Here is a 25,333-nt window from a genome sequence, read left to right as displayed (position 1 = left end):
GCCACTGACTGAGCATCTTTATCACATTACAAGCTGTGTGAAATGACCTGCTGATCTTAGCTGGGTGTTTGCTATTGTAGTGACGCACATAAAACCACCACGGTTGGCCCTGGTGCTGTTTCAGGCTGTTTCAGTGGGAAAATCAACAATCCGCAACCTGCTTTCCCTGCTTGAGGCTGCTCCTTTCTGTGTCAGCTACAGGGGTCTGAGGGATGGGCAATGCTGAAGCTTTCCTTTCAAACAGAGAATTTCACTGTTCCATGTCACATAAAAATGACGCCTCCTATCATTTTTCAATTTGATTTTTGTTTTTTACAGTTCCTGAAGAAAAAAAAACCATACAAGTATTATAATTACTTGAGTGCTATTGAGAGGTTAAATACTTTCTATTTGGAAAACTGAATTCAAATTTCCTCTTGGCAAACACTCTTTAGGTCGCTAATTAAAGGTCTAACAGATACTTAAGTTATAGTTTAGTGTTTTTCAGTTTCATGGCAGTCTCTTGAGACAGGGGAAGCCAAGAGTTGCTCCTGCTTCCTGCTTGCAACGTGTGTGTGCAGAACTAACTATGAAATACAGAAAGCAAATTGTACAGAGCAAGAGGTTCTGCTGCTGTCAGAAACAACAGGGTTCTTATAGATAAACTGGCTATACCACTCAGCTGGAGATGTGATTGTATTTCACTTCGAAAGCAAAACCTGAGACAAAATGTCCGAGACGCAGCTTGTTGCGGTAGTTAGAAGACTGGTAAACTAAAGACATCTAGATTCTAGGTGCTAAAATGGATTCTTGCCAGCCTGTCTATTCCTGTCTGTCTTGGTCTGCTATGTTTTACAATGGGAATATGATGATATGTTCAGTCTGAGAATATAAAACGCTTTTTGAAAAGGCATATGAATAATACATTCAATGAGTGCACCTGAAGTGGTAAGAGATACTAACATTATTGATGGCACTTCCCACTTTCAAACTGTTATCTCTGAAACCCGTACTGTTTCTAAAGAAGGCATAAAAAGAAAGGAGAACATTCCAAAGGAAGTACTGCTAGCTAGGACCAGGACTGGATCTGAAAATAATTCTCTCCCACTCATTCCCTGATGACCAGCCTAGACTGGCCCTTTCTCTGCGCAGAGATACATAGAAACCTTCCCCTTGCCCCAGCTTGCATACTTGGCCCAGTCACCTACACCAAGGCTGCAAATACAAAGCAGGTAGCTGGCTAAAACTAAACGCTGTGATGTTGAATGCTGCTGCTTCTAACACGTTGCACAGCACTGGACACAAGCGATTACTGTCAGCTTTCCACTGTAATGTTTCACACAAATATATTTAATCTCTCAGATTCGCATGCATTTGAAAAAAAAAAAACACCTTTTCTAGATTCATTTACAGGGAATGAGGGAAAGGAGATTATATTGCTGCAGCGGTTTGGGGCCTTTTAATAATGTGGGAGGTGCTCAGGTAATATGGTAGGAAGAACCCACGTAAGTAGTTTCTTGACACACGTGCAATTCATTTCTGAGCTCTTTCACTGAAAGGCTACATAAGAAAAAAAAGGATCAGGAATCTTAAGTAAGGCAATTAAAAATCTTTAAACACTACTTTTCCTTCTTCAGTTCTACTGGCACTGACTCCTCATGGTATATTTCACTAAACGATCAGAGTTGCACTGTAATACTGTTCCATTCAAAAATCTACCATTTTTTTTTTTTTTAATTTCCCCTGAAGATTTTCATGTTTACTTCACTAAAATCACTGTGAAGGTGATATGACTTCCTAGGCCAGCAATGAATCACTCACCAAAGCCATACAAGCCATCAGCAGGCAACAAGTTACCACATAGAAAACTCACTTCTCATCTGCCAACTGGACACCAAACAGATGTGCCCAAAAAAGCAACTTCCACTTCTGCAGTTGGGTAGCAAACAACTGTTACTGGAGTTGGATTTGAGGGTGGCAGAAATGGCGCTTTGGCCAAGAGATGTTTCTAGAGCTCAGAGGAGCTGAATTAGGGCGGTGCACGAGACTCACACTGATATGCAACAAGGAGCTATGAAAATCCTCCCCATAGGCATGCTTCAGGGCATATTTCAGTCAGTTAACCAGGAATGTATATGAATAATTCTGGCTTCTGCTGAGGCTTACAAGGTCCAAACAAAGTTAAAAACCTGTAGTATGCTCAGTCATGCTCCAGCTCATCTCTACAGAGGTCTGTTTTGCCTTTTGGTCAAGCCATTAATTTATTAGAAACTTGTGGGGAGAGGAAGGATATGTAGTTCTGTGGCTGAAGAAGTGCTTTCAGACTGTGCTAGGAAGAGCTGCTGAGGTGCTTGACTGGAACATGGCCTCAGCATGGGAGTGCTATATGGTGTCAGTGTCCCACTGTCAGGCATTTGGGTTTGATGGTGTCACTATTGCCAGTCCTAGGAAAGCCCTTCCTTGGTGCCACTAGAGGGACAACACTCCCACACAAGCATGTGAACGTCAGAGTTATAATATTATATTATTATATCATATTGCATGTTCAAATGCAACCTGTGGCAGAAATCATCTAATTATACTAACTTACAAACAATACTTTCAGTTCTGCAGAGATCTCATTTGCCCCAAACTTTACCTTCAGCTCATTATTTGCAATCTGCAATGTTATTCGTAAGCAATAGAATATTGCTATAACTATGCTTCAGCATATTTCTAACACAACTCTTGCTGAAGGGAAAGGCAGACTCTTCAAGTCCCCTGTGCAGTAGCCCTGGAAAGGGTTTTAAGAACCTGATGTGTTCTTAAAATCTGATTAAAACTGTGTAAACTGTGAGCATCACACTATGTCATGGCTGCACATTCATCTAAGTGAGACTTAAAAAGAAATTCAAACATAATAGCTTTGGTTATTTTTCATTGGCCACCACTGCTGCACATAAGCACCTTCTGCACTCCTTTCACAAAAACAAGAAAGCACAGAAAAGACAGACCAAGATATCTGGGTGGCAAATTATTGGACTAACAACAGAGTTTCAGACTTTCAGAAGAGGATGTATTCAGGTGCAAATCCAGGATCAGGTGCAAAAAATGGATCCAGGCTTTAATATTAACGTTCCTTACATAAGAACTCAGATTTGAATCTTGAGATCCACACAAGAAAGTCCCAAGCAATCAAGGGCCTCATCCCATATTCTAAACCAACTGAGCTGCTCAGACTTGCAGAGGCATTTACCAGGATGATGAAATTTGCAAGAAAACCAAACCAAAACAACAACAACACAACATACCACTGAAGTACGTTAGGTCTTTAAAGCCCTGTTTGCTTCAATAGGAAAATTGAAAATTCTTGAAAATTCTGCTTGGCTCCCATGTAGGCTAAAAGCTACACTTGTCAATCAAAAAACTATACAACTAAGTTGCAATATACCAATATCATATACCAATTCAACAACGTTTTTAGTGTCTCCATCCACTGCCAGCAGGAAATAAAAAGCATTTAACACTAGTAGGTAGCTTGGTAGCACTTTGTGGAGTACTTGCATCAGTTTGCCTTAATACAGGTTTCAAATGGTAGACCTTTATTAATATGAACACATTCAGTGGATTTTCTTTTCTGTCTTTAATCATAATGATTTACAGCCTGAATACCTTTCTCCACAGATTGCAAGTTAAGTAAAATAAAAGAGTCAGGAGGGGTCTACCTGTCTGACAGAGGAGCAGCAACTAAATCACAGAACCATAGAATCATGTGAGTTGGAAAGGACCTCTAAAGGTCACCTAGCCTAACCTCCCTGCAATGAACAGGGAAAGCTACAGCTAGACCAGGCTGTTGTAGGTCAGCAGAAACCACGGGTCAAAGACTATTTGATATCTCTTAACCAGTGTAGTGAATTTAGAGTATATCAGAGCCCAAGTGGAGTAGAATGCATCCTCTGAAATTCATGGAAGTGCAAGAAAAGGCTATGCTAACTATTGAAAGGAGCTTCTCTGCTGGGATGAGAGACACCTCCTCAGGAGGTCAGAAAAGATGATACCAAAAGTTACATTCCCCAGCAAGGTCAAAACTGTTAAATGGATTTTCAGGAAGGATGGAGAAACTGAGAATAGGACTTGTTTGTGGCTACTGTTATTTAACTTTAAACCATTATTTAAGTTTTTTAAGTTATTTAAGTTTTTGTTTGAAGAAAGTCTGAATGCTGTGAATGCCTCCAAAAGGCCTAAATTACTTCTTTGGCTACTAGAAGGCCTCCAAATCAGCAGTTAAATGGCACTACTCTCCACAGAGTGTGTGTTAGCTAGTGAGCTACAGCAAGAAAGAACAAGAATGTTTCTGAGGCCCAGCAAGTTTAAAAGTGTGTGAGATTCAATAAGCAAATTGACTCTGGGCTGGTATCTGAATTGTTTAGGCATGCTGCAATTTCCCTGCCTTTTGGCTTATTATGGCTTACTTAGAGAGAATGTCTGTGTAGCACAAGGAAACATCATTTCCCCCCTAACACACACTTACATTTGTTTAAGTGAACTCAGATGGTTGAAATTTGTACAGTCTGCAACTAAAGGGATTTTGTTGAAGAGAGAGCTGGGACTGAGAGTCTTTAAGGCAATGCAGCAACGAACACCCCAGCCAAAGTGGGAAGGTGGTGAACTGCTGCGGCCATGCAGCAGGGCTTCTGAAAGCAGATGTTTCCACATCCCACCATTTTCTCAGCTGTATTCTTCAGCAAGACTGAGGTATGTAATTAGCTAAGAATTAGGGCAAGCTATATCTTCAGAATCGAGAGGAACGGATAGAACTTTCTTCCTGCAGTTAATGCTTCTAGTGGGATTTTTATTCTTATGCACAAGGAAGAGAGAAGTTGTAGTTAGCTGGCTCTCAAAACATCCTCCATAAAGACTGCCCTACTTGTGCAAGAGGCACTTAGGCTAGTAACAGCCATGTACTGTAAAGCCCTAAGCTCAGCTGAGCTCAGGAAAGCCTGAGGGCTGCCTGCCCATCCTGCAGCCACTGGCTGCTGCTTGGCTACCTGGGCTGATGGGAGACACAAGAAAACAAAGCGGTGGCAGAGCCCTGGAGAGGGCGAGTGAGAAGACACACAGAGTGTTGGGGGTCTGAGGGACAAAGTCTCTCTGATAGCAGCAGCTTTGCCTCCTCACTCTAGTTTTAAGACTCTCTTCCACGAGGCAGAAGCACCCAAGCCTCAGTCACTCCTCCTTGGCATAGCAGAACTCAGTTTCTCCTTTGAAGTTTCTCAGCTCTTTGGGCTCAGAAGCTGTTTACTGCCCACATTTACAACACTCCTTTCTGCAGTGTTACAAAAAGAGTAGACATAGTATTGTTGAGAATCCCTCATGACAGTCAAATAGTCATTGTGAGACTGAAGCCATGGATTACAAATTCTTCTTTTCAAATATCCTTTAAGTCTATGGGCAAAGTCTTCTGAATACACACCTAAAGGAACTCTGGCATATAAACAATCCCTAATGGCTACATGATAGCAATTCCTTAGACTTAAAATACTGTATTATCATGATCTGTACATTCAACATTACTGATTTGAGGTTCATTTTGATACTTGTCCAATCATTAAGAAACGACTTATCTGGTAAAAGTTTTCCAAGACAGACACACAACTGGCAGTCTTGATATTGCAGTAGTGAGATAATTCTTAAATCTGCACCGTCTTATACTACACAATACTGCTAACAATATAGGCATGCATATGCTAAAGACCTTTTTTGTTCAGAACTGTTCCTCTGCAATGCAATATTCCCTAAAATATACACTGCATCTAAGGCCTTTGTTGTTTGTGAAACCCAAGACAAAGAAGTAGAGCTAACTCTCTTCACATATCAACTACCAAAACCACCTCTTAATCACAGAAACATTCTACATGACCGATCTACAGCTTTCCCCAGAGATCATTATATAAAATGCATTAAACATGGCCGTTGACTTACTTGGAAACAAACATGGCTTTAAGAGATTGTGCCAAAGTAATCATTCTCCCTCTGACATCAGCTGATGCTCTACTCCTTGTTGAGAAGGTTAGCCTAAACATTCTCCAGCATATGATTATCATTTGACTTAAATGGTTCTGTGATTTCTACTAGCTGGAAAGTTTTCCCTAGCTTGAGCCCCTTTTTTTACAAGGTGATTTGTACTTCAGCTGCATTTGTTCCCAGAGAAGTAAAGATCATATGAACAGCTGTCCATAAGTGAGGCTAATGGACAGAGCATATCCAGAATTAACTGTTATTCTGATTTCTATAGGCACACCTGAAGTGTGGTTAAGATAGCTAACATGGTTATACTTACAGTATCAAAACAGTGAACTGGTAAATTTCGGTTGGCCATAGCTGCTCAGAGGAAAATATCTTAATCTCCCTTCCATTTTTTTTTCTCCCTTCCTCCTGCTGCCTACCTCACGCTGGCTCTTATTTTGTTAGATTTCCGTATGCGTTGACTTAATTCATTCAAACAGGAGAAAACAAACCCTGCAAAAAACACTGGCCTGCTTTCTGCTATTTGAGAGCTGAATCTGTTTGCAAGAAAATCTGGTAAATGCTGCTGCCAGCACAAAAGAAGGCAGCAGGACTACACTGGCAGAGTGGACAAGGTAGAGAAGAAAGAGGGTGAGGCCCCCAGAAGGTGCCTGCAGATCTTTAGTCTACAGTCTGTGATCACTCCCCTTGTTTGAGAAGAGGGCACTACTTTGGAGCATCTGGATTTGTTTAAACTGTAGCCAGAAACAAGAAATCATTAAGGTTAATGGCTGTCCACCTGTATGAAAAAATAAAGGTTGGGAGAAAACTCCTGAGTCATAGAATCATAGAATGTCCTGTGTTGAAAATGATCATACTGACTGTCTAATTTCAACCCCCCTGCCATGTGCAGGGTCACCAACCACTAGACCAGGCTGCCCAGAGCCACATCCAACCTGGGAGCTACATCCAGCCTTAAGTCCTGGCTCCTGACTCGTTTTAGGCTTGCCATAGCGTTAAGCTCCAACAGCATTTTAACCATATCCTCAACTGTGTAACAGACGGAGCTTTCTGCACAAGCCAAATGGACCTTGGCTATCAAATTGGTACATGATGCTCACCACATTGGCTGATATTCTAATTCATTTCAGGAGTAGGGTGACAATGATTTTATCAGCTTCCCTTTACTACACAAATAGAGAGGGATGAAAATTAAAGCTATGGTGGCAAATGACAGTACAAGCAGAAAGAAAGAAATGCTACAGTAGGGTTACTGTTGTGCTGATACAGTTAGGAACAATACAGTCTCAACATCTAAGTACATCACAAACAATATGCAAAAGAAATAGGCAAAAAAAGAAGTAAATAAATCTCACAAATAAGGGGTTAAATGGCTCGGTGGGGTGCTAACACTATACAGTAATCTGTGTCTAGGTTACAAAGAGAGAAAGGGTCTTCTTTCCATTAATGTTGGCTGCTGTTAGAAGCAGGATTGTAAGCTGATGCAGTAAAGTTGATGTTTCTATGTGGAGAAACCTTCTGACAGACAACTGTTTGTTCAGCTTTGTAAATTCAAGCTGGAGCTGGAAAAATAGGTTGCCAGATCACACAGTATAACGGTTGTATGTTGCTTCTGTCTTGTACCCAAATGCTGATCAGGCAGAAGCAGAGCAGAAATCTGAGATTGTCATGCTGTTAACAGTTGTAGAAGTAACAGGGCAAGATAGGGCCAAGCTCCATCTTTGGCAGTAAAAATGTATGAGGAGAAGGAAGATCCAAAAGGTTCATATTCCTCATGTGGTTGTAGAAAGAAGCACTCAGATACCAAAGGATAGGTAATGAATGGGTCAGAGACTGAGAAAGGACAGTTTGATAGATGAGGATCTTGGAAGATACAGACTATGTTATTAAGAAATATGACTTTTTTCCCCCCTGTCCTATTCTTCTGTTCCATCCCCACCAAACAGACAAGTATTTTCAGCATTAAGTTTCAAGTGTTCTTTTTACCTGTTCCACCACAACAGTAGGGTTCTCTCTTCCACTTATTCTGATAATAAAATCAGATCAGTATTAAAATAAGACTTAAGTAAGCCTGTCTCCTAAGAGTACAATGTAGTGTCAACACTAAGGTGTATTGTTCTGGTTTAACTAAATGTTCAAAGTAAAGCATGTTTCCTTTGTAGAAGAAAATCTGAATTACTGACACAATTAGCCTGAAGAAAGTGTGCAATACACAGGGAAAATAAGGTTCACATCTTCGTAACAAAGGCTTTGAGTTTGTTACTCAAGTAACAAAGTACTTGAGGTGTTTAACATCCTGCTGATCTCAGTTGCAGCTGAGGGTACTCTGAACCCACTTATCACATCCACCTAGCCATGACACATAGACACTGCAGAACAGCAATGAGAAGGATGGAGGCTGGATGACTGAGTTTTCCTATAGCTTGGTCAGTCATACCTTCTGGAAAGACCAGAACAAGCCCTGGCTGCAGTTTCTCCTCCTGTAACCGTGCAGAATGGGGGCATCTGTAAAGTAAGACGCTTCACAGAAAATCTCAAACTACCTATCCAAGCTTTTGTCATTCTGCTACTGCTTGAGTGACGCTGGTTACATTGGCAGGGAAGGCACACTTCCATATTGAAATTAATAGTTAATGCCATGTTAAGACAGCTCTCAAGGTTATAATGAAAACTTATCCTATGAAAAGGAACTCTGTGAGCTTGATTCTTACACATACTCATACATCAGTCTCTTTGTAGTAGTCTGGCTCTTCACAAGAGGCTTGAAATTGACGTCATGCATACTGCAAATATAACACTGTAATTGACTGCAAGGACATGCGATTAAACAAGGCCAGTGGCACTGCAATTATCATATTCAAATAGGAGTGACAGGACATACCTACACCAAAAATCCCTTATTCTTTCAAGTTTCACACTTGCTGCTCTGTGTAAAGGAGGATCAGCTACCTGGAAATCCAAGCACTCAACTCCCAGCACTTAACACTGCACAGTTGGGTAGGTTCTGCTTTTACCTGGAGGATGCAACTGCAACTCTGATGCACAAGCAGCTATTAACACAGCAATACCATGGCTGGCTTTAAAAACTGCAACAGGTAAAGGAAGTAGCAGGGAGTTCATTAAGCTATACGCCTGGCCTCCACCTGCTTTTATGGATGGCTCAGATTGCTGTTAATGATGATAAGTGTAGTGAAGAATTAAAGCAGGAGTATCAGACTGAACAGTAGCACAGGGTCTGAGTTGTTTCAGTTTTTATATTGGTTAATATGTTTTTCAAACAAACTGGAATCTGCACATGTGAGGCACTGTAGCATAACAGAAGGTGTTACCAGTCAGTAGAATCTGGAAGTGCACTTAATGATTCTGAGTGGGGGACTGGTCAGATACTGTCTACTGACAGATTTTACTTTGCTATATGAAATAGCTTTCTCTTTCACACTGCTTCTGATCAGTGCTAGAACGCTTGCAAGCACCTTTCACCTTTGTATGCCCTTACTTTTTTTTTAATTTACCTTCTCTGCTTGGGCAGTAAACATTTGGAGAAGGGACTTTAGCACAACAGAGCACACAGACACTGTATATAGAGCATATATAGCAAAAGAAACAGGAAACTGCATCCCTTATTATGAGGGTAACAGTATTAGTTGCTGCAAATCTTTGAATTCACAAGTTGTGCATGCTTGTAGGATTTTACCCTTGTTATTAAACAGGTATAACTGTTTTTTGTCTCTTTTCCCACTCTCCTCCCCTATTATCCACCATGGGTTGTTCTATAGTAACCATGCCTGTAAAATCATTTTTGTACATGAAGGAAAATAAACTGATGAGGTATAACTGCATTTATACAAGAGATTTTGTTAACTTACCTGATCCTGTTCATCCTCCGACCTCACTCCAGGCACCTCTGCAAAACTACTGTATTTATAGGGTTTTGAGGTGAAAGACCTCCCTGTGCTCAGAACCACGGCCTATCCCCATCTTAAGAACTGTAGACTTTAGTACAACATGAGTCTGTATGGGAAACTGGTAATTACAGCCTGAGCCTCTGATTAATCAGCTGAGGCAAGTGTTGGGTCACCTGTGGGAGCACAGGTGAGGGTAATTCAGCTGTGCTCCCGGAAGGGGTGGAACTCAACTCCATCTCCTCTAAGATCTCATTTAAGGGCTGACCACCACTGATTGCTCCCTGGTGGAGATTGCCCCAGCTTTTCCAGCCAAGGTATTGATATTGGTGAGTTTACCTTTTGAATATTTACTATCTTTCATATTATCCACCCTTACAGAGTCATTCATTACTGATGCGTTCTCAACAGAGGACTGTATTTTCAGCTTTGACTATTTATACAGAGAAGTCAGGTACACAAATCTGTTGGGTTCAAGGCTGTGCTTCTGGACTTTTGGCACACAGAGGGATGGATCCCAAGTCAGAAGCTGAGTAGGAGGTGGATCACTTTCATGATTTCAGCAGGACAATAATCTTGCTTGTTCTTCTTTCTACAGTAGTCAATGGTTTTATGGACCAAACTGTAGTAGGTAATGCGTCTCTGAACTGTTTAAACATTACCTGGCTTTTCCTTATATTCCTGATGAGGAAGAAACAAATCTGGCAGCTTATAAAGCTAAATACAGCTTTGTTGCTAAGGTAACTCAGCTGATAAGGATAGCATGCTAATAGGCAACAGCAGGCACAAGAGACTTACCTGCCTTTGAAATCTTTTCCTTCCTAAGCGTGGAGCAAAATCAAAAGCAATATGCAAGGTGGGGATCTACAGCTATGCTTGTCCTACCAAGCTACTTGTACAAGGTGGATAGGTCTGCCTAAGGCATGCACAGATTGACCTACAGCTTCATTGTATTCCTCAGTCTCCAGTTCCAACTGGACCTGGAGCAGGAGCTGAGTTGCAACCACAGTCATTCTGTGGCACCTCATCCTTGCTATCTGCACAGTTACTGGGTTAGGTTCTGTACTGGACAAATGGCACTGTCAAAGCAAAGGGGCAGCACAGTGTGTAATACCCAAGTTTCACTGCCACAGGTTGCGTGGATTCATGGACAAGCTTTTCTGTCCCAGAAAGCTGGTAAAGAAAACCACCAAGAACTGAAAATCTCAGAAACCTGTTCAGCAAAGTATTTCCCCTCAGAAAATAAAAAGCTCAGAATTGTCTCAGTGAGTTTTAAGTGATTGAATAAAAGTAAGGTGTTTTGCAACAACATTGTTACACTCCCACTTTTCTAAGTGAACTTCTTTGTGATAAAAATAAGGGTGAAACCAAACCTAACTGGATAATCCCTAATTGCCTCTTGCAGGGATTCCCCTATCTCCATTCAGGTTTCTGGTTAGATCTGCTATGTCAAGTACCCATTTTACTTCCTTCTAGCAAGCGGAAGTGTATCTAGCTAACTTAAAAAGTACAGTTTTGACACCTAAGCACAGCTGTATGTTGACAGCCAACTCTGGTAGAGGTTGACAGCAGAGCTCTTGGGGAAGCAATGGTGGCAGAACTTCAACACAGCTGCAAAGACAGTTTCTGGTGGTTCCACCACTGGTGCTGTGCATGTCTCAGCCCTGATGCAGTCAGAAAACCTACCAACACAGGAACCCTCATCTGTCCTTGTACCCTGGGAAAGTACCTTTATGAGATATCAAAGCCCTAAAATGTTTGATAACAAGACCCTCCTAGTCGGAGGTGCATGGAGGGTGGGATTTCCATTTTGCAGAACTAATTTCAAGCACCTTTCTTGATCAAAACTACAACTGGGTTTAAAAAAAGAGAGATGTGTTTTTCTGTTTCCACAGGGTGGAATCCTTTGAGACAATCTGGGTGAACCAAGGACTGCTTTTTTTAGTCAGCCAGATGGAGTGTCTGCTTGCAAGAGTTCAAGTCATAGGCTGTCTATCAACAAACACTGTCATTGCTTTGAATCTGCAGTTCCAAAAGGATAATGGTCTGTTGCACTGCTTTGTTAAATTCCCTTTTTTAGGGATTTTTGTTTTTTTTTAAATGACTCTTATTTTTAAGTGATGTCATAGCTATGAATGACTACTGGTGCCTGAGTTAGGTAGCTTAAATCTTGCCAGGGATACAAGTCCGCCTTTGGATCATCCCAATCCAATGACTTCTAGCTCTGACAAAGTTACACTGAAGACTCATGCATAAGGTGTTAAGGTAGACAAACATGGGTTTTTAAAATCAATTCAAACCACTGGTTAAATGGGACCTTAACAAGTAACAAAGATATTTTATGCCTTTTACCTGCAAAGAAGTGTAAAATGTCCTTAGAGTAAATGAAAGCAAGGCCTTCAGTTTTAAACTCTTTGCTGTAGAAGTGAGCTACCAGTAAAGTCAATATCTTAAGAAACGATATTACATGAAAAGATAACATTTATCTACTAGTACATAAAGGTCATTACTCTGTCTGACAGCCAGAGCCTTCTGTTTTCTTATGTCTGAAAGTAAACAGCTGTAGTGACTGACTTTCTGACAACAGAGCACTATGGACAGCATGAAGTGAAAACACTGCTTTCTTTCTCAGCATCAAATAATTGCATACTGCATTTGAAAATAGATTCCATCTACAAGTAAACAGGCTTATGATGCTGCGAAGTATCTCTTGTCAAGGAGTAACTTCTTTTACAATTTAAAATATCTGATTTGGGAATAGAACATGTTTTTGAACTCAGTCCAGTGTTTAAGTCAGCAGCAAATGGGGTTCCCTAGTAGCTGCTCCTTATCAGTGTTTCTTGTGAAAATCACTTGCATGCAAATAGTTAAAAGTCAACAGAAAGTCAAAGCTCTCTTTTCACCCCTGTGAACTGATAAATACTTAGCTCTGTGACTGAATTATTGCTAAATCTTTGCATTTCTCTACCCATCAGAATTTCTTATCCATAAAATGGAAATAATGCCTTTTTTTAGAAGAAAACCATATTTTTAACAACTCCCCTGATTATCCAACACTACTTTAAGGAAAGGAAAACTCCAGAGATGCAATCAGAACAGAGTCCTCTCTGTCACAAAATTAGCCGTATTTTTTAACCTGGGCAGTAAAAGTCAAAAGAAGAGAGACAAATGTCAGCCAGCCAAAAATTCCCAAAGATCAATTTTCATCGCTCGTCTCTCTATTACATGAAAGGATCGCGGCCCTTTTTATGCTTGACGTGTGACTATCTGGTGAGATATGTAACACGAATATAGAACAATAAGTCTCAAAACAAAATCTTCCTCATTAAAAGCTGAGGCAGCATATCATCTGTAACAAGTTTAAGGCACAAAAAGGACTGAAATGAACAAGGTGTTTTAAAACATACCCATGTGGACACTCAGCCCACAGGAACTGAGTATCACTTTAGTTTGCTGCTGATATAAATGTATGGAATGCTTTTGGGTGTATGGTGTGTATTTACATCCCTCAAAACATTACTAGTTGGTGGGGCATTCAGCACACTTGCGAAGTGGTTCAATTCCCCTTCCCACTCTCCCTATCTATTTACAGTTCCCTTTCAAGTACAAAAAACATTTTCTGTAACCTCAGCTTCCTGATTCAGCTGCTGTGATGTCAGTTATTTACGATAACAAAAGCGAGACAATGACTGTGGTTTGTGTGGGACAAAGGCAACCCTGTTTCTGTAAAAAGGGACCATCCTAGCATGAGAAGACAGGAAAGCCAAAGAAGCAGGACTCTGAGGTGAGATTTCATTAGTCCCACCATCTCTGTAATAGCAAGTCTGACTGCATTGTCTCAAATACAACCGACAGAATGTGCCTGCCTAGAGCTCAACGCTAAAAGGAATGCAATTCTTGGAAAGTTATCTCTTTGCAGGACAAGGCTTTGGAGATGAGTATCTTGGGAAACAAATGGATTGCTAGTGGGTAGAGAGGCAGCAAACGTCAGGACTTATACGTTTCAGTACTAATTACGCATTCTGTGGTCACAAGCATGTCACCGCAACTTTGCTTACCTGTCATGAAACTGTTTTAATCATACTTAACTGCCTAAACTATACATGTGGTAAAACCAGCAGAATGACAATAATTGCTGAGGTCACTGTGTGGCAAAAAGAAATGAGAAGCTACTAACACATGTCACAGTAAGTTATGAATGAAAAATTTCAAATCTGGTGCAGCCTACAGAAGGCCACTTACCTGCTATTCTTCCAATTGGCATTCCGTGGTCCTCATGAGGGGATACAGACACCATGATGTGGTTCATATAAGCTAACTCTTCTCGGTGGGACAGGTTGATTGGCTTTATATCCCTGTGCAGCCCATCCTCAGACAACCTCGGTGGTTTGAAATCAGTGTGCCTGGGGTTCAATATCAAAGGATGCATGATAGGACTGGGCATCAGCTGGATGACCCTGGTGTTCTCCTGGCGAGGGCTGTTGGGCTTCTGAAGCACCTCAGGAGGAGGTGGGCAGTGGTTGTTTTCTATCGGGGACACTGAGAGAGGATAGGACTCTTGGTGGTTGTTCTCTTGATGATACCTTGCCCCTGGCACCCTGTCGGCTGGGGAGAAGTGACGGATAGCGTTGTCCATAGGGGACTTCAGTGGCCGCTGATCAGAATCTGGTGATGGACGGTGATTGTTGGTGATGGGTGATCTAGGACGATGCAACAGTTCAATGGTTGGGGTGCTGTGGAGGACTGCTTCTGTGGATGGTCTTGAAGGTCTCTGGACAAAGCTATCTGTGGAGAAAAAAAAAACAACATTGTCTGTATTGTGATCAAGCTGGAAGATCTAAATGTTAAACTCAAACTTGTGAAATCCTAATCCAATTCTGCTGTTTTCTACCTGAAAAAGAAAGGAGTAAAACTACTTTTTCCTATATCTTTTTTTTCTTTAAAAACAAAACAAAATAAAACAAAACAAAACAGAATTGCATTTGATGCTTTCATAGAAGGGATCTCTTGAAAATCTTAGGTATTGTATCTTATCATTTGAAGGAAACATTCTGATCTGAACTGAATAAGGAGAAGCCCAAATCTGCAATGCCACAAGCATATATCTATTCTTTTTTTGACACCTGTAACAGGCACGGTGTGTAAGAACACTACTAGAGAGCTAACTAATAACCAAAGCAAATATTTCTACTGATGGTAAAAATGAGAGAAAACTGAAAAAAAAAAAAAAAGAAAAAAAAAAGAAAAAAAAACTTTTCTCAAAATGAGTCATTTAACCAGTTCAAAAGCTGAGCAACAAGATGGGTTCAGTGCCAGGAACTTTGGCACAATGTGACGACACTGTCATTTGAACTGACTTTGGGCTAAATATTCCTCTCTGATGTTGCTTTTTCTCCTGCTCTGCAAACAACTGCACATAGTTGCATCTCCAGGATACTAAAAGTCTATGAATTACCTTTATCTACCCAACTGGTAGTGAGAAGAAACAAATCAATGTGGCCAATAAAACTGCCTGACTTTCTTGTTTAACTCTACATCTGCTATACCTTCAAAGGCAGCTTTGGAAGTAGGACAAAATAACAAAATATATATGGTGAACAGACAGTCGACCCCTTAAACCAACTGACTGTTAAGAGCTACAGAGACAAACGGAGAACAGCAACTTTATTTAAGTAACTTTGAAGCCAGAAAATGACAACATTCCATACAGCCTTATTCCAGTTTCCTGTTTATAATAATAGTTCCCATAAGAACAAGACAGTTACCTTCATCGTGGTTCTGATGTAATAACACCTCTGACTGAGAATGGATAGAATTCCCAGAATGGAAGAAAGGTGAGAACAGCATATGAGATTTCCTTTGCTTCAGGATATGCTGAAGGAGTTCATACAGAACATCACCTGAAAAACAAACAGTAGGACTCGTTTAGCCACCTGAGGCATTAATTCATGCTCCTGGCTGCTATTTTCAGATCCAAACAGGCCTGCTGTAAAATTCTGCACTTCACTGTTTTGTAAGGTTCTTCTCTGAAAGGAAAAAAGAAAAATAAAAGCAGCATATCACGCTTCTGGAAGAACAGGAGAATGAAAAGAAGTGGCTGTTATTACCCTGATACAGTTTTTCCAGGCTACACAAGTGCCCATTCAGGAGTTGACACCCTTTGTAAGCAATATTTCAGTGTTCCACCTTCTCTCATCACAGCTTCAGCCTTTTTAGAGACACACCTCAGGACAGAGAATTCTTAAATGCAGAGCATGTGATTATGCACTGAGTTGCTGAGAGCAAACAAGGTGCTATTCCTTAATTACTGAACAATTTAGGCTTTATGGGGCAAGGAGGAAGCCTCTCCCTGCAGCACCAGTGCCTCAAGGGCAGAGGCAGCATACTCCACGATACTCCAATCTAGGAAATACATAGGAGAAAGAACTCTCACTTTGAGAAGTTACTTTGGGGTAAACTTGAAGATCTGCAAAGAATGAAGAGATGCAGCCCCTGCTGTGGTGACAACTTCTGGAGATTCCTGAGTGCTACAGCTGCCACAGGAACTGCTGTATGCCCAAACTGGACTGCAAAGCTAGTTATTTCTAGACACGAGGATCTGTAGAGCTCACTGCAACAGGCAGTATTAGATAAGGGACATGATGCATACTAAGGAACTTAATGTAATGGACGTGGAGATCTGCATGGGTAAATACAGTCTGCTAGTTGCTGTTGTATCATTATTTTACAGAAATGTCTGCAGTGAATTGTACTGCACCACGTTGTCATGTTTTCACATGACTCAATCCAAATGCTTGTTTCTTTTTGAGGTGGCGAGCAGGCTGTTCCTCACTTTTTCCTCCCAGTCCATGTTACCAGAATTGTTATATCCTTCCTCGGTGGAACACGTCACTTCAGTGACCACTGCAGATCAATATAAACTGCTTATTTTGTGTCTTCTTATGTATTTCATCTTGTACTGATGCCTTTCCTCCAAAATCTGCATTAAACATTTACATACTTACATGTTTTGTGTGATGTAACTTGCTAGACATTTCAAAGTAAAAAGGCACAATACAGGGCACAAAGTCTCCCAGCTTCTAATTTTGTTTCCTTTCTCCAGGGTGTCTTACCTCATAATACAGAGGAACAAGTTACAGCAGTAGTATCTGAAAAGGAACTTAACAGTTTCATCTGGGAAACCCTGGATTTTCCAGGAGAGTTTTCTCAAGTGTGTGTGGGGTTAACAGTTGCTCCTATGAGACTGAAAGCTGTGTGCCATTCAGCTGCTGTCTCTATAATGTTCTACTTGCAGTGAAGTTTATTGTCTTAGTATGAAACGGTTAAAGCTATCCTGCTTTCCACAGTTCAACTTCCTTTATTTTTAGCATCTCAGCTGCTTTCACTGTCTCAGTAGTGACTTCAGGGCATTTTAAAGAAGTGTCTGCAATACCTGAAAATCTAATTACAAACAAAGCCTCAAGAACTCAGTTACCTTTTCCATGTTGAGTACATGAAAGTCTTTTACCTCATAATTTGCATCTTTGAATGCAATAGTGGCATAACCATAACTAGTACTATAACACTCCAAGCAATAACTTTTCTTTTTTCACCTAACAAAGTATTTAAACTTCTGCATCACAAAGACACAGCTGTATTAGTTACAAGAACAAAAGTCTCCTCACTCTCTCTCTCCTCTGCTCTCTTCCCGAGCCAGTGCTAGATCAGAGTATAGCTGGTGGCTGTGTACCCATTTTATTGGTACAGTCACTGGGAGGAGAGGATGCTATTCTACTGGTTTAACCAGGAGTAGAAAGGATAGAGCCTTTATATATCAACACTCTATGAAAAACTTAAGCTCTATAGCAAATATTATTTTACAGTTCTTATGTTTCACGTGTATTTTATTACTGGGAAACACTGAGGTATATTTTACCTATAGTAATTTAGGCTGACTGAGCTATCCTCTAAAATGTTTATTATTGGTGAGGAATAATACCTGGAGAAAAAGAGGAGAGAAAGAGCTGGGACAGAGGCCATTCTAACCCAAGTTTAGGTAAACAAGAGTTTAACCTTCTGCACAGTGTGGATTTGCAAGCCAGAGGCTCTTCTCTGAGAACGCTCTATCTCCAGCCAACAAACATTTTAATCCTACTCATTTCAAGTGCCCTCACAGCACATAAAGGGAAGAGTAGAGAAATAACTGGTAGGCAGCAAGGCACTGGTATGATAAGGGGAATAACAAACAAGTTACATAGAGTTGTCCTTTACAGTCCTTGCCCACTTTCAGTACTTCTTTTGCCTTAAAACTGGGTTAATTTTTGCAATGAAATCGCTCAAAATGAGTACCAAAAAAACCCACCAAAGGATGTTTCCAGGCATCAGTTTTCACTACTGTATTATACTAGCAATAGACACAGATGTCTGGCAATTCCTTTTATAAAAATTATTCTTGGTTTAAAGTACATGCTTTGAAAAGTGTGTATAGAAGAAATATAAACCATAGTATGAGAGGCAGATTCTGCAGGAGGATGGTTGGGTGCATTCAAGGGAGTCACAAAGGAACTAGAAGCAGAATTAGTGCCATTCCTTTTTTATCAGCCTGAGCCAAACTGCACCAGCTGCGCTTCTGCACTGAGCGAATCTTATGCTGCAAGCCTGGTAACAGCAGTTCTGTAACCACTTGGTGCAAACTCTTTGATCATCTATAGTGATTGAGTAAATGTTTATATTTAACAGAGGTACCACGTATGGTCATAAAAAGAAAGCTCACAACTCTTATATAGAACCAATAACTCATATTTAGTTAAACATCTCTGACAAAGGAGGGCAGAGGCTTACTCTGACTGGGATACCATAGCAGAAAGACTGCAGGGGATCTAAGTACAGGAAGACCACATATGTATTTCTAAATCACTTGTGTGAATAAATGAAGACATAATTTGAACAACAGGCCAACTGATTCACACCTATCTGTGTTGTACTTTGGGCCAGCCTCCAGCACGTGAGAGAGTATGATAAAGTAAAGTAAAGCCCACAAGGGCTGTAAAATAGAGGAAAGGTCCCCCATGGATGAATTTTGCAGTCACTCTTAGAAGCATGTCAGCCAAGCCAGCTGTGAGACAGAATGCTAATGTCAGCTTCTTAAGAGGCTCGAGCACTTGATTAACTTGCTGCTGTTGTTGGGTCTGCAAAAAGATAAGTCTTTATGGGGAAGAGCTGGAAGCCATGAAATGCTGCCAAAGAAGCCCACTTTCTGTGGGTTCTGCAAAGAGTTTTAATGAGAGACAGGTTGCATTTTTGGGTGTGGAGTTGCACCCAAATTTACTTACAACTCAGGGGTAACTAGATTTCTCTTCCCTCTTGTCTTTTCTGTCTTTGTCTCATATAAGAGTTTCTGTCCCTTCTCTGCTCCACTGCCCAGCCCACCCTAACAAGCATGATTCTGTATCCTCTTTTGTCCCTCTTGTTGCAGTTTCTTCTCTTCTTTCAACTGTAGCTTCCATAAGAATTCCTCACCTGAATGAGGCGATCTGTATCGAAAGTCCTCTTTGGTCAGGAGCAACAGAGCCTTGCCATTCATTTCAAAGGTGTTGCTCTCAATCGGCCTCAGGGAAAACTCCTTCTCCGCCCACCTGAGCCACTGTGCGACATCCTCCCTGCTCCAGTAAATGGGCTGCAAACCTGTACCAGGAAAAGACCAAGACTGCGTTACAAAATTAGACAAGGTATGTGAATATAGGCAAATATCATAGAATCTCCATTTCTCCCCACACCGTAACATGCAAAGTCTCCAGGCAAGGTGTGGTAGAGAGATGTCAGGATCACACTAAGCATTGGGCTGTGCAACACTTCATTAGTTTAGGTATCTCAGTTTATTTTGGACATTCTGAAAAACAAGATGCCTCAACATCCCTTCTAGGATATTATTTCATTCCAGGCTTCCACTGTGGGATGGGGTTGACCCCCAGCTGCTCCTTCCAAGGCTCAGAGCAGGCAGGAGATGAAGCTGCTGGCCCCATCCATGCTCACTGTGCACCCTCTCACAGAAGCAGGGAATGCCCTCTCTACATGCCCCTTCCAGCCACCTTTACTTGGCCCTGGGAGGTGTGACAATTCAGTATCTGTTCTACAGATGAATTTAAAACAGCTTCCTTCCCCTGGAGAGAAGGCAGCATGGTGAAGAATTGTTTATACCTAGGTAGGCAGATTATCTCCAGTCTGCTGGGAGATAAAAGCTTTCTTTCCTTTTCCCCCTTGTGGGATGACTCATTGTTTGACTTGTTACAATGTGTTGTGTAGAAATGAAAGCTTCACGCTGGGCAGAGGAACGTGAAATTTGCCGTATCTGATGAGATCTCTGGTACACAGCCTCTGGCAGGAGCTAATACCTTATGCTTCAGAGGAAGACGAACCTCCCTTCCTCATCTTGCACCTGGCTGATTGTATGCCGCACATGGGAAGAAATTTCCTTCCTGGCACACCACTCTATGAGATCTGATTACCCTTGTCTTACCAAGTCAGAAAAGAAACCCAGGAGATTTGTACTGTTTTGTTTTGCTTTTTTTTTTCACTTCTGCACACAGGCAACCTTGTTTTCTGTTTCAGCAAGAGGTCACACGCAGTGAATTGCATTCTGCTGCCACACCAGATTCCCAGGCAGCGGCTTTGGAAAGCCCCAGACCACAGCTGCACACAGAACTGAATCTGATCCTGAGTGAGAACTGAGATCGAGCTCAAGAAACAGTTGGGGCTGACCAAAAGAAGGGGCGCCTGCATGGCAACAGTAGGTCTCCATTACCTTCACTGTAAAACTGTGCCACACAGACACAAGAAATGGCATTTATGAAGGGCTTAAATTATCTCTCCTCCTGTTGAATTAGGGGCTGGTTACCAAGGGCAGAGCTTTCTTTAAGTCCTTCCTTTCTGCAGGGAGTGCAGTCAGTTGAAGATCTTCTCAGATATATGCACACTGTAAGCTAAAATGCCAGCGTGAGGTTCACCTTCTGCTGAACACAGAGTCCCTCCTACAGAAAACACACTGTGGACCCTAGGCTACTGCTGGGCAGGATGCACGTTGCAGCTATGCGAAGGAGAACTAAGTGAGAGCCAGACCACAACGTAGAAAACGGTTTCAAAAAACATCTGAGGAAAGCTTGAAATGTTCACGTTTGGCTTCAGTTCCCACCTTCCTCCCCATCTTCCATACCACACAAGCAGCAAGTTGCCCGGAAGAACACTACAATGTTCACAAGATCAGGCAAGAAACAAAACACCACTGGGAAAATCAGGCCAAGGACAGAGCTGAGTGATAACTACATGTGTTCTGCATGCACCCTTACTGATAACAACACAATAATTAAATCACTCCCTGTACAAACACTGATCATGACTTCCTATATGCTTTGCTTTCTGACTGTGCATTTCTGCTTTCTGTTCAATTAATATAAAAGTGCCACGTCTATAAAGAGCTTATATTGATCAGCACCAGACCCAGAATAGCCAAATAAGCTACAGCAGCAGGGCTTAGCCAGGTGCACCATGCTGGTGACTCAAAAGGGGTACAAAGCTTCACCATGCCCACCAGGTCTCTGGGGGGTATCAGCAGCATCTCCAGCTTTTGAGAAAAAGAGACAGCCTTCAAGGAAAAGGAAAAAAAGCCCCAAAGCACTATGACCAGTAGCACAGTCAGCACGCAGCCTTTCAGTTTGGCTAGTACTAAAATGAGGGGGTGGAGGAGCCAGATCTCTCCACCCACGGGCTAATATCTTAGTTCAATGCTTGCACTGTGTTTTGAAGATATAGAATGCTATAAAACATGTGAACTGCTTTTGCCTAGGTGGACTTCCCCTTCTCTCATTTCCCTCTCTCCCTGCCCTGTCATCTTCCCAGGAAGCTCACTTCCCCAGAAGCCCTCTGTAGTTGCCTGCTCCCCCGCTTGCTTTGTGAGGCTGAATCAGTTCTGTCACAGCTTTCCTAGGGGTGCAGAACAGTGCTGCTGAAAGTGCTTCAGAAACCACTGCTCAAAAATAATTCTTTCATGTGCAGTATGGTGTTTGCTAAGCTTGTATGCCACCTTCTTTGCCCTTTCTTATAAAGAAGCTGTAGGGTTTATGAAAACAAGGGAATGAGAGGGTTGGCTCCGCAGCTGAACGGATTTTACAGCACAGCGTACGTAGCTGTCAGTAGGTCCTCAAAATGCTCTTCTGTACTCTCAGTGAAAGAAAAGACTAATCCTGCTTATATACATTTTCTTTTATTGGATACTGTTTTTTTTATTTTCCCCTCTTCATCTTTTATTGTTGTATCCACTGTGGAGGAAAATGGGCTCTTTTTATCTCTCCCATTTTCTTCTCTGTGAAAGCCAACAGCATTGTCTTGAACTGACAAAGATATTTACCAATCAGAATAAAGCGAGGAAAATGAATGCTATGTAACAAAACAAGGACAGGGTTGTGCCTTCTGAGCAGCAGGAAGGCTTTGCTGTCTGCAGTAGATGCTGATGCAGCCACAGACCTTGGATGGTGAATTTTGACTTGGGAATCAGACCTGACACTGTTCCCATTTCCATCATTGCCCTGCTGGCAATCTGGACTGAACGGCTTCCCTCAGTCGCCCTTGTCTGCACAAAAATAGACACTAACAAAAACTTCTAAACTTCCCTGGGTGAGCTAAATTCATCCTCACCTTCCTAATGCTGGAGCACTGGTTTCTTAGCAGATTATCAGCCTCTGTTGCTTATTGCTCACCTGAAGTCCTGCTCCTAGCACCTGTTGCACCAGCCAGCTTATAAATGGGGAGAGTGATCAATTCTCACACTCCACGGTACAGTCTGGACCACAGAAGAAATCCACCCTCTTTTCCTTTATCTTCTTACACAGCAAAAGCAAAGCACAAAGAAGAGGGGTTGGTGGAACAATTTACATTTTCTGCTTCAAGTAAGTAGTAAAATTCTGTACATATGTTTAAGCACTCACATGCACACACACAGCAGAATGCATTGGTATGTCGAAAAGGAGTTTAAGATGATTGTCTCCAAAGGCTTCACTCCTGTTTTAACAGAGAGTCCTTCAGGTAAGATGTAGGCAAACTCGAATCTTGTGATGCACCAATGTTTAACATGTTCTTTCCTTTGGAAGAGAGGGTATGTATTTTACAGTATCTGTTGCTAGGTACAGCAGATACATGTAAGATGTGAAGCATACATAACATACTGTGGGCTGTTTTCACCTTGACTCAGTTTGGAACAATCTGACGACATGAATCCAATGCACAGTGCAATGTACAGTAAGTGAGAGCTGCTGTCACGTTTTAGTTTCCATATGAGGACGCAGCCATACTGCAGCCTGCACAATGGAAACAGTGATCACAGTGAGTTCTGTGTAAATTTTGTTCCACCTCAGCCCACCATGCATATGCCTGGTTAGCTGTCAGGCAAGATGAGGTGAGAAGGGTTTCAGGCAGTCCCCCACCCCCTCCACCCTCTTATCCCTGCTTCCTGGAGGCAAAGAAGATTGTTCTTGCTCCCATGCCAAAAGCTACTCAGCTCAGACGGGCAAACAAGGGAAGCCAGAGCATGCATATCAACAGCTGGCTCTAAAGCACCCAGAGACAGATGTAGCATCACTGGCAGCAGCAGGCAGGCTGACTCCAACTGCAGGACAGTGCCTGAGTCTTTAGTGAAAAAATGATGCTGGGAAAGCTCAGAGGATTTGCATGTCTGCTACCAACTAACTCGTTTGGAACTGAAGTTCTCTTTTTGTTATTAATTAAATAAATTCTTCCATGTTATCCATAAAGCGTAACACATGCTGCTACATGCAAAACAAGATGGGGGCATGAGGTTCTGTTTTTCTATCCATTTCTGTGTAAAGGCAAAATGGTCTGGAGAAATTACATGCAATTAGATTTAGCCATTTCTCCCAGGCTCTGCCAAAGAAACTTTTAGAGGTCCCCTCCTCCAGTCTTGCTGCTCTCCGAGACAGGCTGCAGCAGGGAGCTCAGCAGCCAAGAGCTGATCGTGCCACAGGAAGTTCAAGCACAATTTAGGCACTGAAGTCCTTCTGGGAGTACAATTTCATGCTATCCCTGCTTGATCTTCCACCACAAGACCCATTCCTTTCAGTACCAGCGCTGCCAGGTTCCTACCACCAGGTACTCTGCAGCCTCTTAGCATCGCCTGTACTAAGGAATGCAAAGACAGGTAGAGTAAGGACTCTGATTTCTCAGGGCTGGGGAATGAGCCACAGAATGGTGCTCAGCTGTTCCCATGCAATGTGGGCAGCCTTAATAAGTGCCCCTAAGCCAGGACACATGTAGATGACACAGCACAGCAGAAGAAAACATTTGGTGCTGCTGGCCCACAGAGATTGCTTCATCCTACAGTAGGAAGCTGGCTCCATTTTGGAGGCCCAGAGATAAGCAAAGGTAGAAAAACACGGAAAGGTTAATCCTGGCTAATCCTTGAGGAGAATTACTGGGGAAGTGAGTACAAACTGGCACAGGGGAAACAGATGGCAGCAGATGAAAATGTGCCTTTATAGGCCCTGTTGAGGAAAAAAGTGATCAGATAGGGAACAGAGAAGTAGTGTGACGGGCAGGAAGAGACACCTCAGTGGGTCTTGTACGTCTTTTAAAAGGATACAGAACTGCCTGTAATCAGAATGACAAGACTTTGGGAAACTTGCACACTACTGGGAACAGAGGGTGAAACAGCTTTTTTGGTAGTGACCTGAAAAGGAGCAGCCTCACATCTTCTGCTGTCCTGTTGAACAGAGTATTGGAGATGGAGCAGGACTAGAGGCAACGCCTTGTGCACAGAGTCTGCTTTGCCACCCCCGTGCATTAAGACATGCTACAGAAACAAGCCCGATGAGGCACAGGGACGGATTTCTGCCATGCTGATCTTGCTAACATTGCTCCCCATGGCCCAGCCCTTCTTTTCTTACTGCCTGTACAGAGACTTGCAAAGTTGACACACCCTAATCCCTTAGGGCTCCAGGGTCATAAAATAAATAAAATTGCTTTTCTAATGCAGCCTTTGGAAAGCCTGTAAGAAACATATTGATTGGAAAATGCTTGATTAGAATGATCAAGTGCTGAGCTCTCATATGGCGAAATAAATCTTTTCAATTCCCCTCACCCAGTGCCAAGCTCAGCTTCCTGGAAGCAACTATGGCCCTTTCTGGAACTGAAGTGAAAATCCCATGTTCCATCACCTCTTCTGACCTGCTGACATTACCCACAGTTCACTTTTGCTGATCAAATGCACAAGCAGCACTCTAAATTAGCTTGCTGGGTTAAGATAGCTCACTGATTAATGATGGCAGATGAAGTCACCGGTGCAGAAACCCCACAAAGCCTGAAGTTAATTTAAGTGTGAAAGGAGAATGGAAAAGCCACTCTCTGTGAGATTTAACATGAAGAACATATTCTTTCTCACTCTATATCCAAACTTTTTCTTTGCA

At 41.9% G+C, this 25,333-nt stretch overlaps 1 protein-coding gene across 2 annotated transcripts in view; it reads right to left on the bottom strand.

The window, feature by feature from the left end:
• Window positions 1-25,333, bottom strand: part of ETV6 (ETS variant transcription factor 6) — a 124,624-nt gene that overhangs the window by 10,110 nt on the left and 89,181 nt on the right. For both annotated transcript variants that reach the window (XM_015870759.2, XM_015870767.2), the window contains 3 exons: window positions 19,386-19,550; window positions 15,653-15,787; window positions 14,130-14,672 (listed from right to left, as the gene is read on the bottom strand). In XM_015870759.2, the coding sequence (XP_015726245.1) occupies window positions 14,130-14,672; window positions 15,653-15,787; window positions 19,386-19,550 (843 nt within the window). The remainder of the gene's footprint in view (window positions 1-14,129; window positions 14,673-15,652; window positions 15,788-19,385; window positions 19,551-25,333) is intronic.

The sequence above is a fragment of the Coturnix japonica genome, chromosome 1 (genome assembly GCF_001577835.2).
Source record: "Coturnix japonica isolate 7356 chromosome 1, Coturnix japonica 2.1, whole genome shotgun sequence".
Lineage (NCBI taxonomy): Eukaryota > Metazoa > Chordata > Aves > Galliformes > Phasianidae > Coturnix > Coturnix japonica.
Note: the sequence above shows the minus strand (reverse complement) of the source record. Positions and strands in the feature narration are given on the sequence as shown.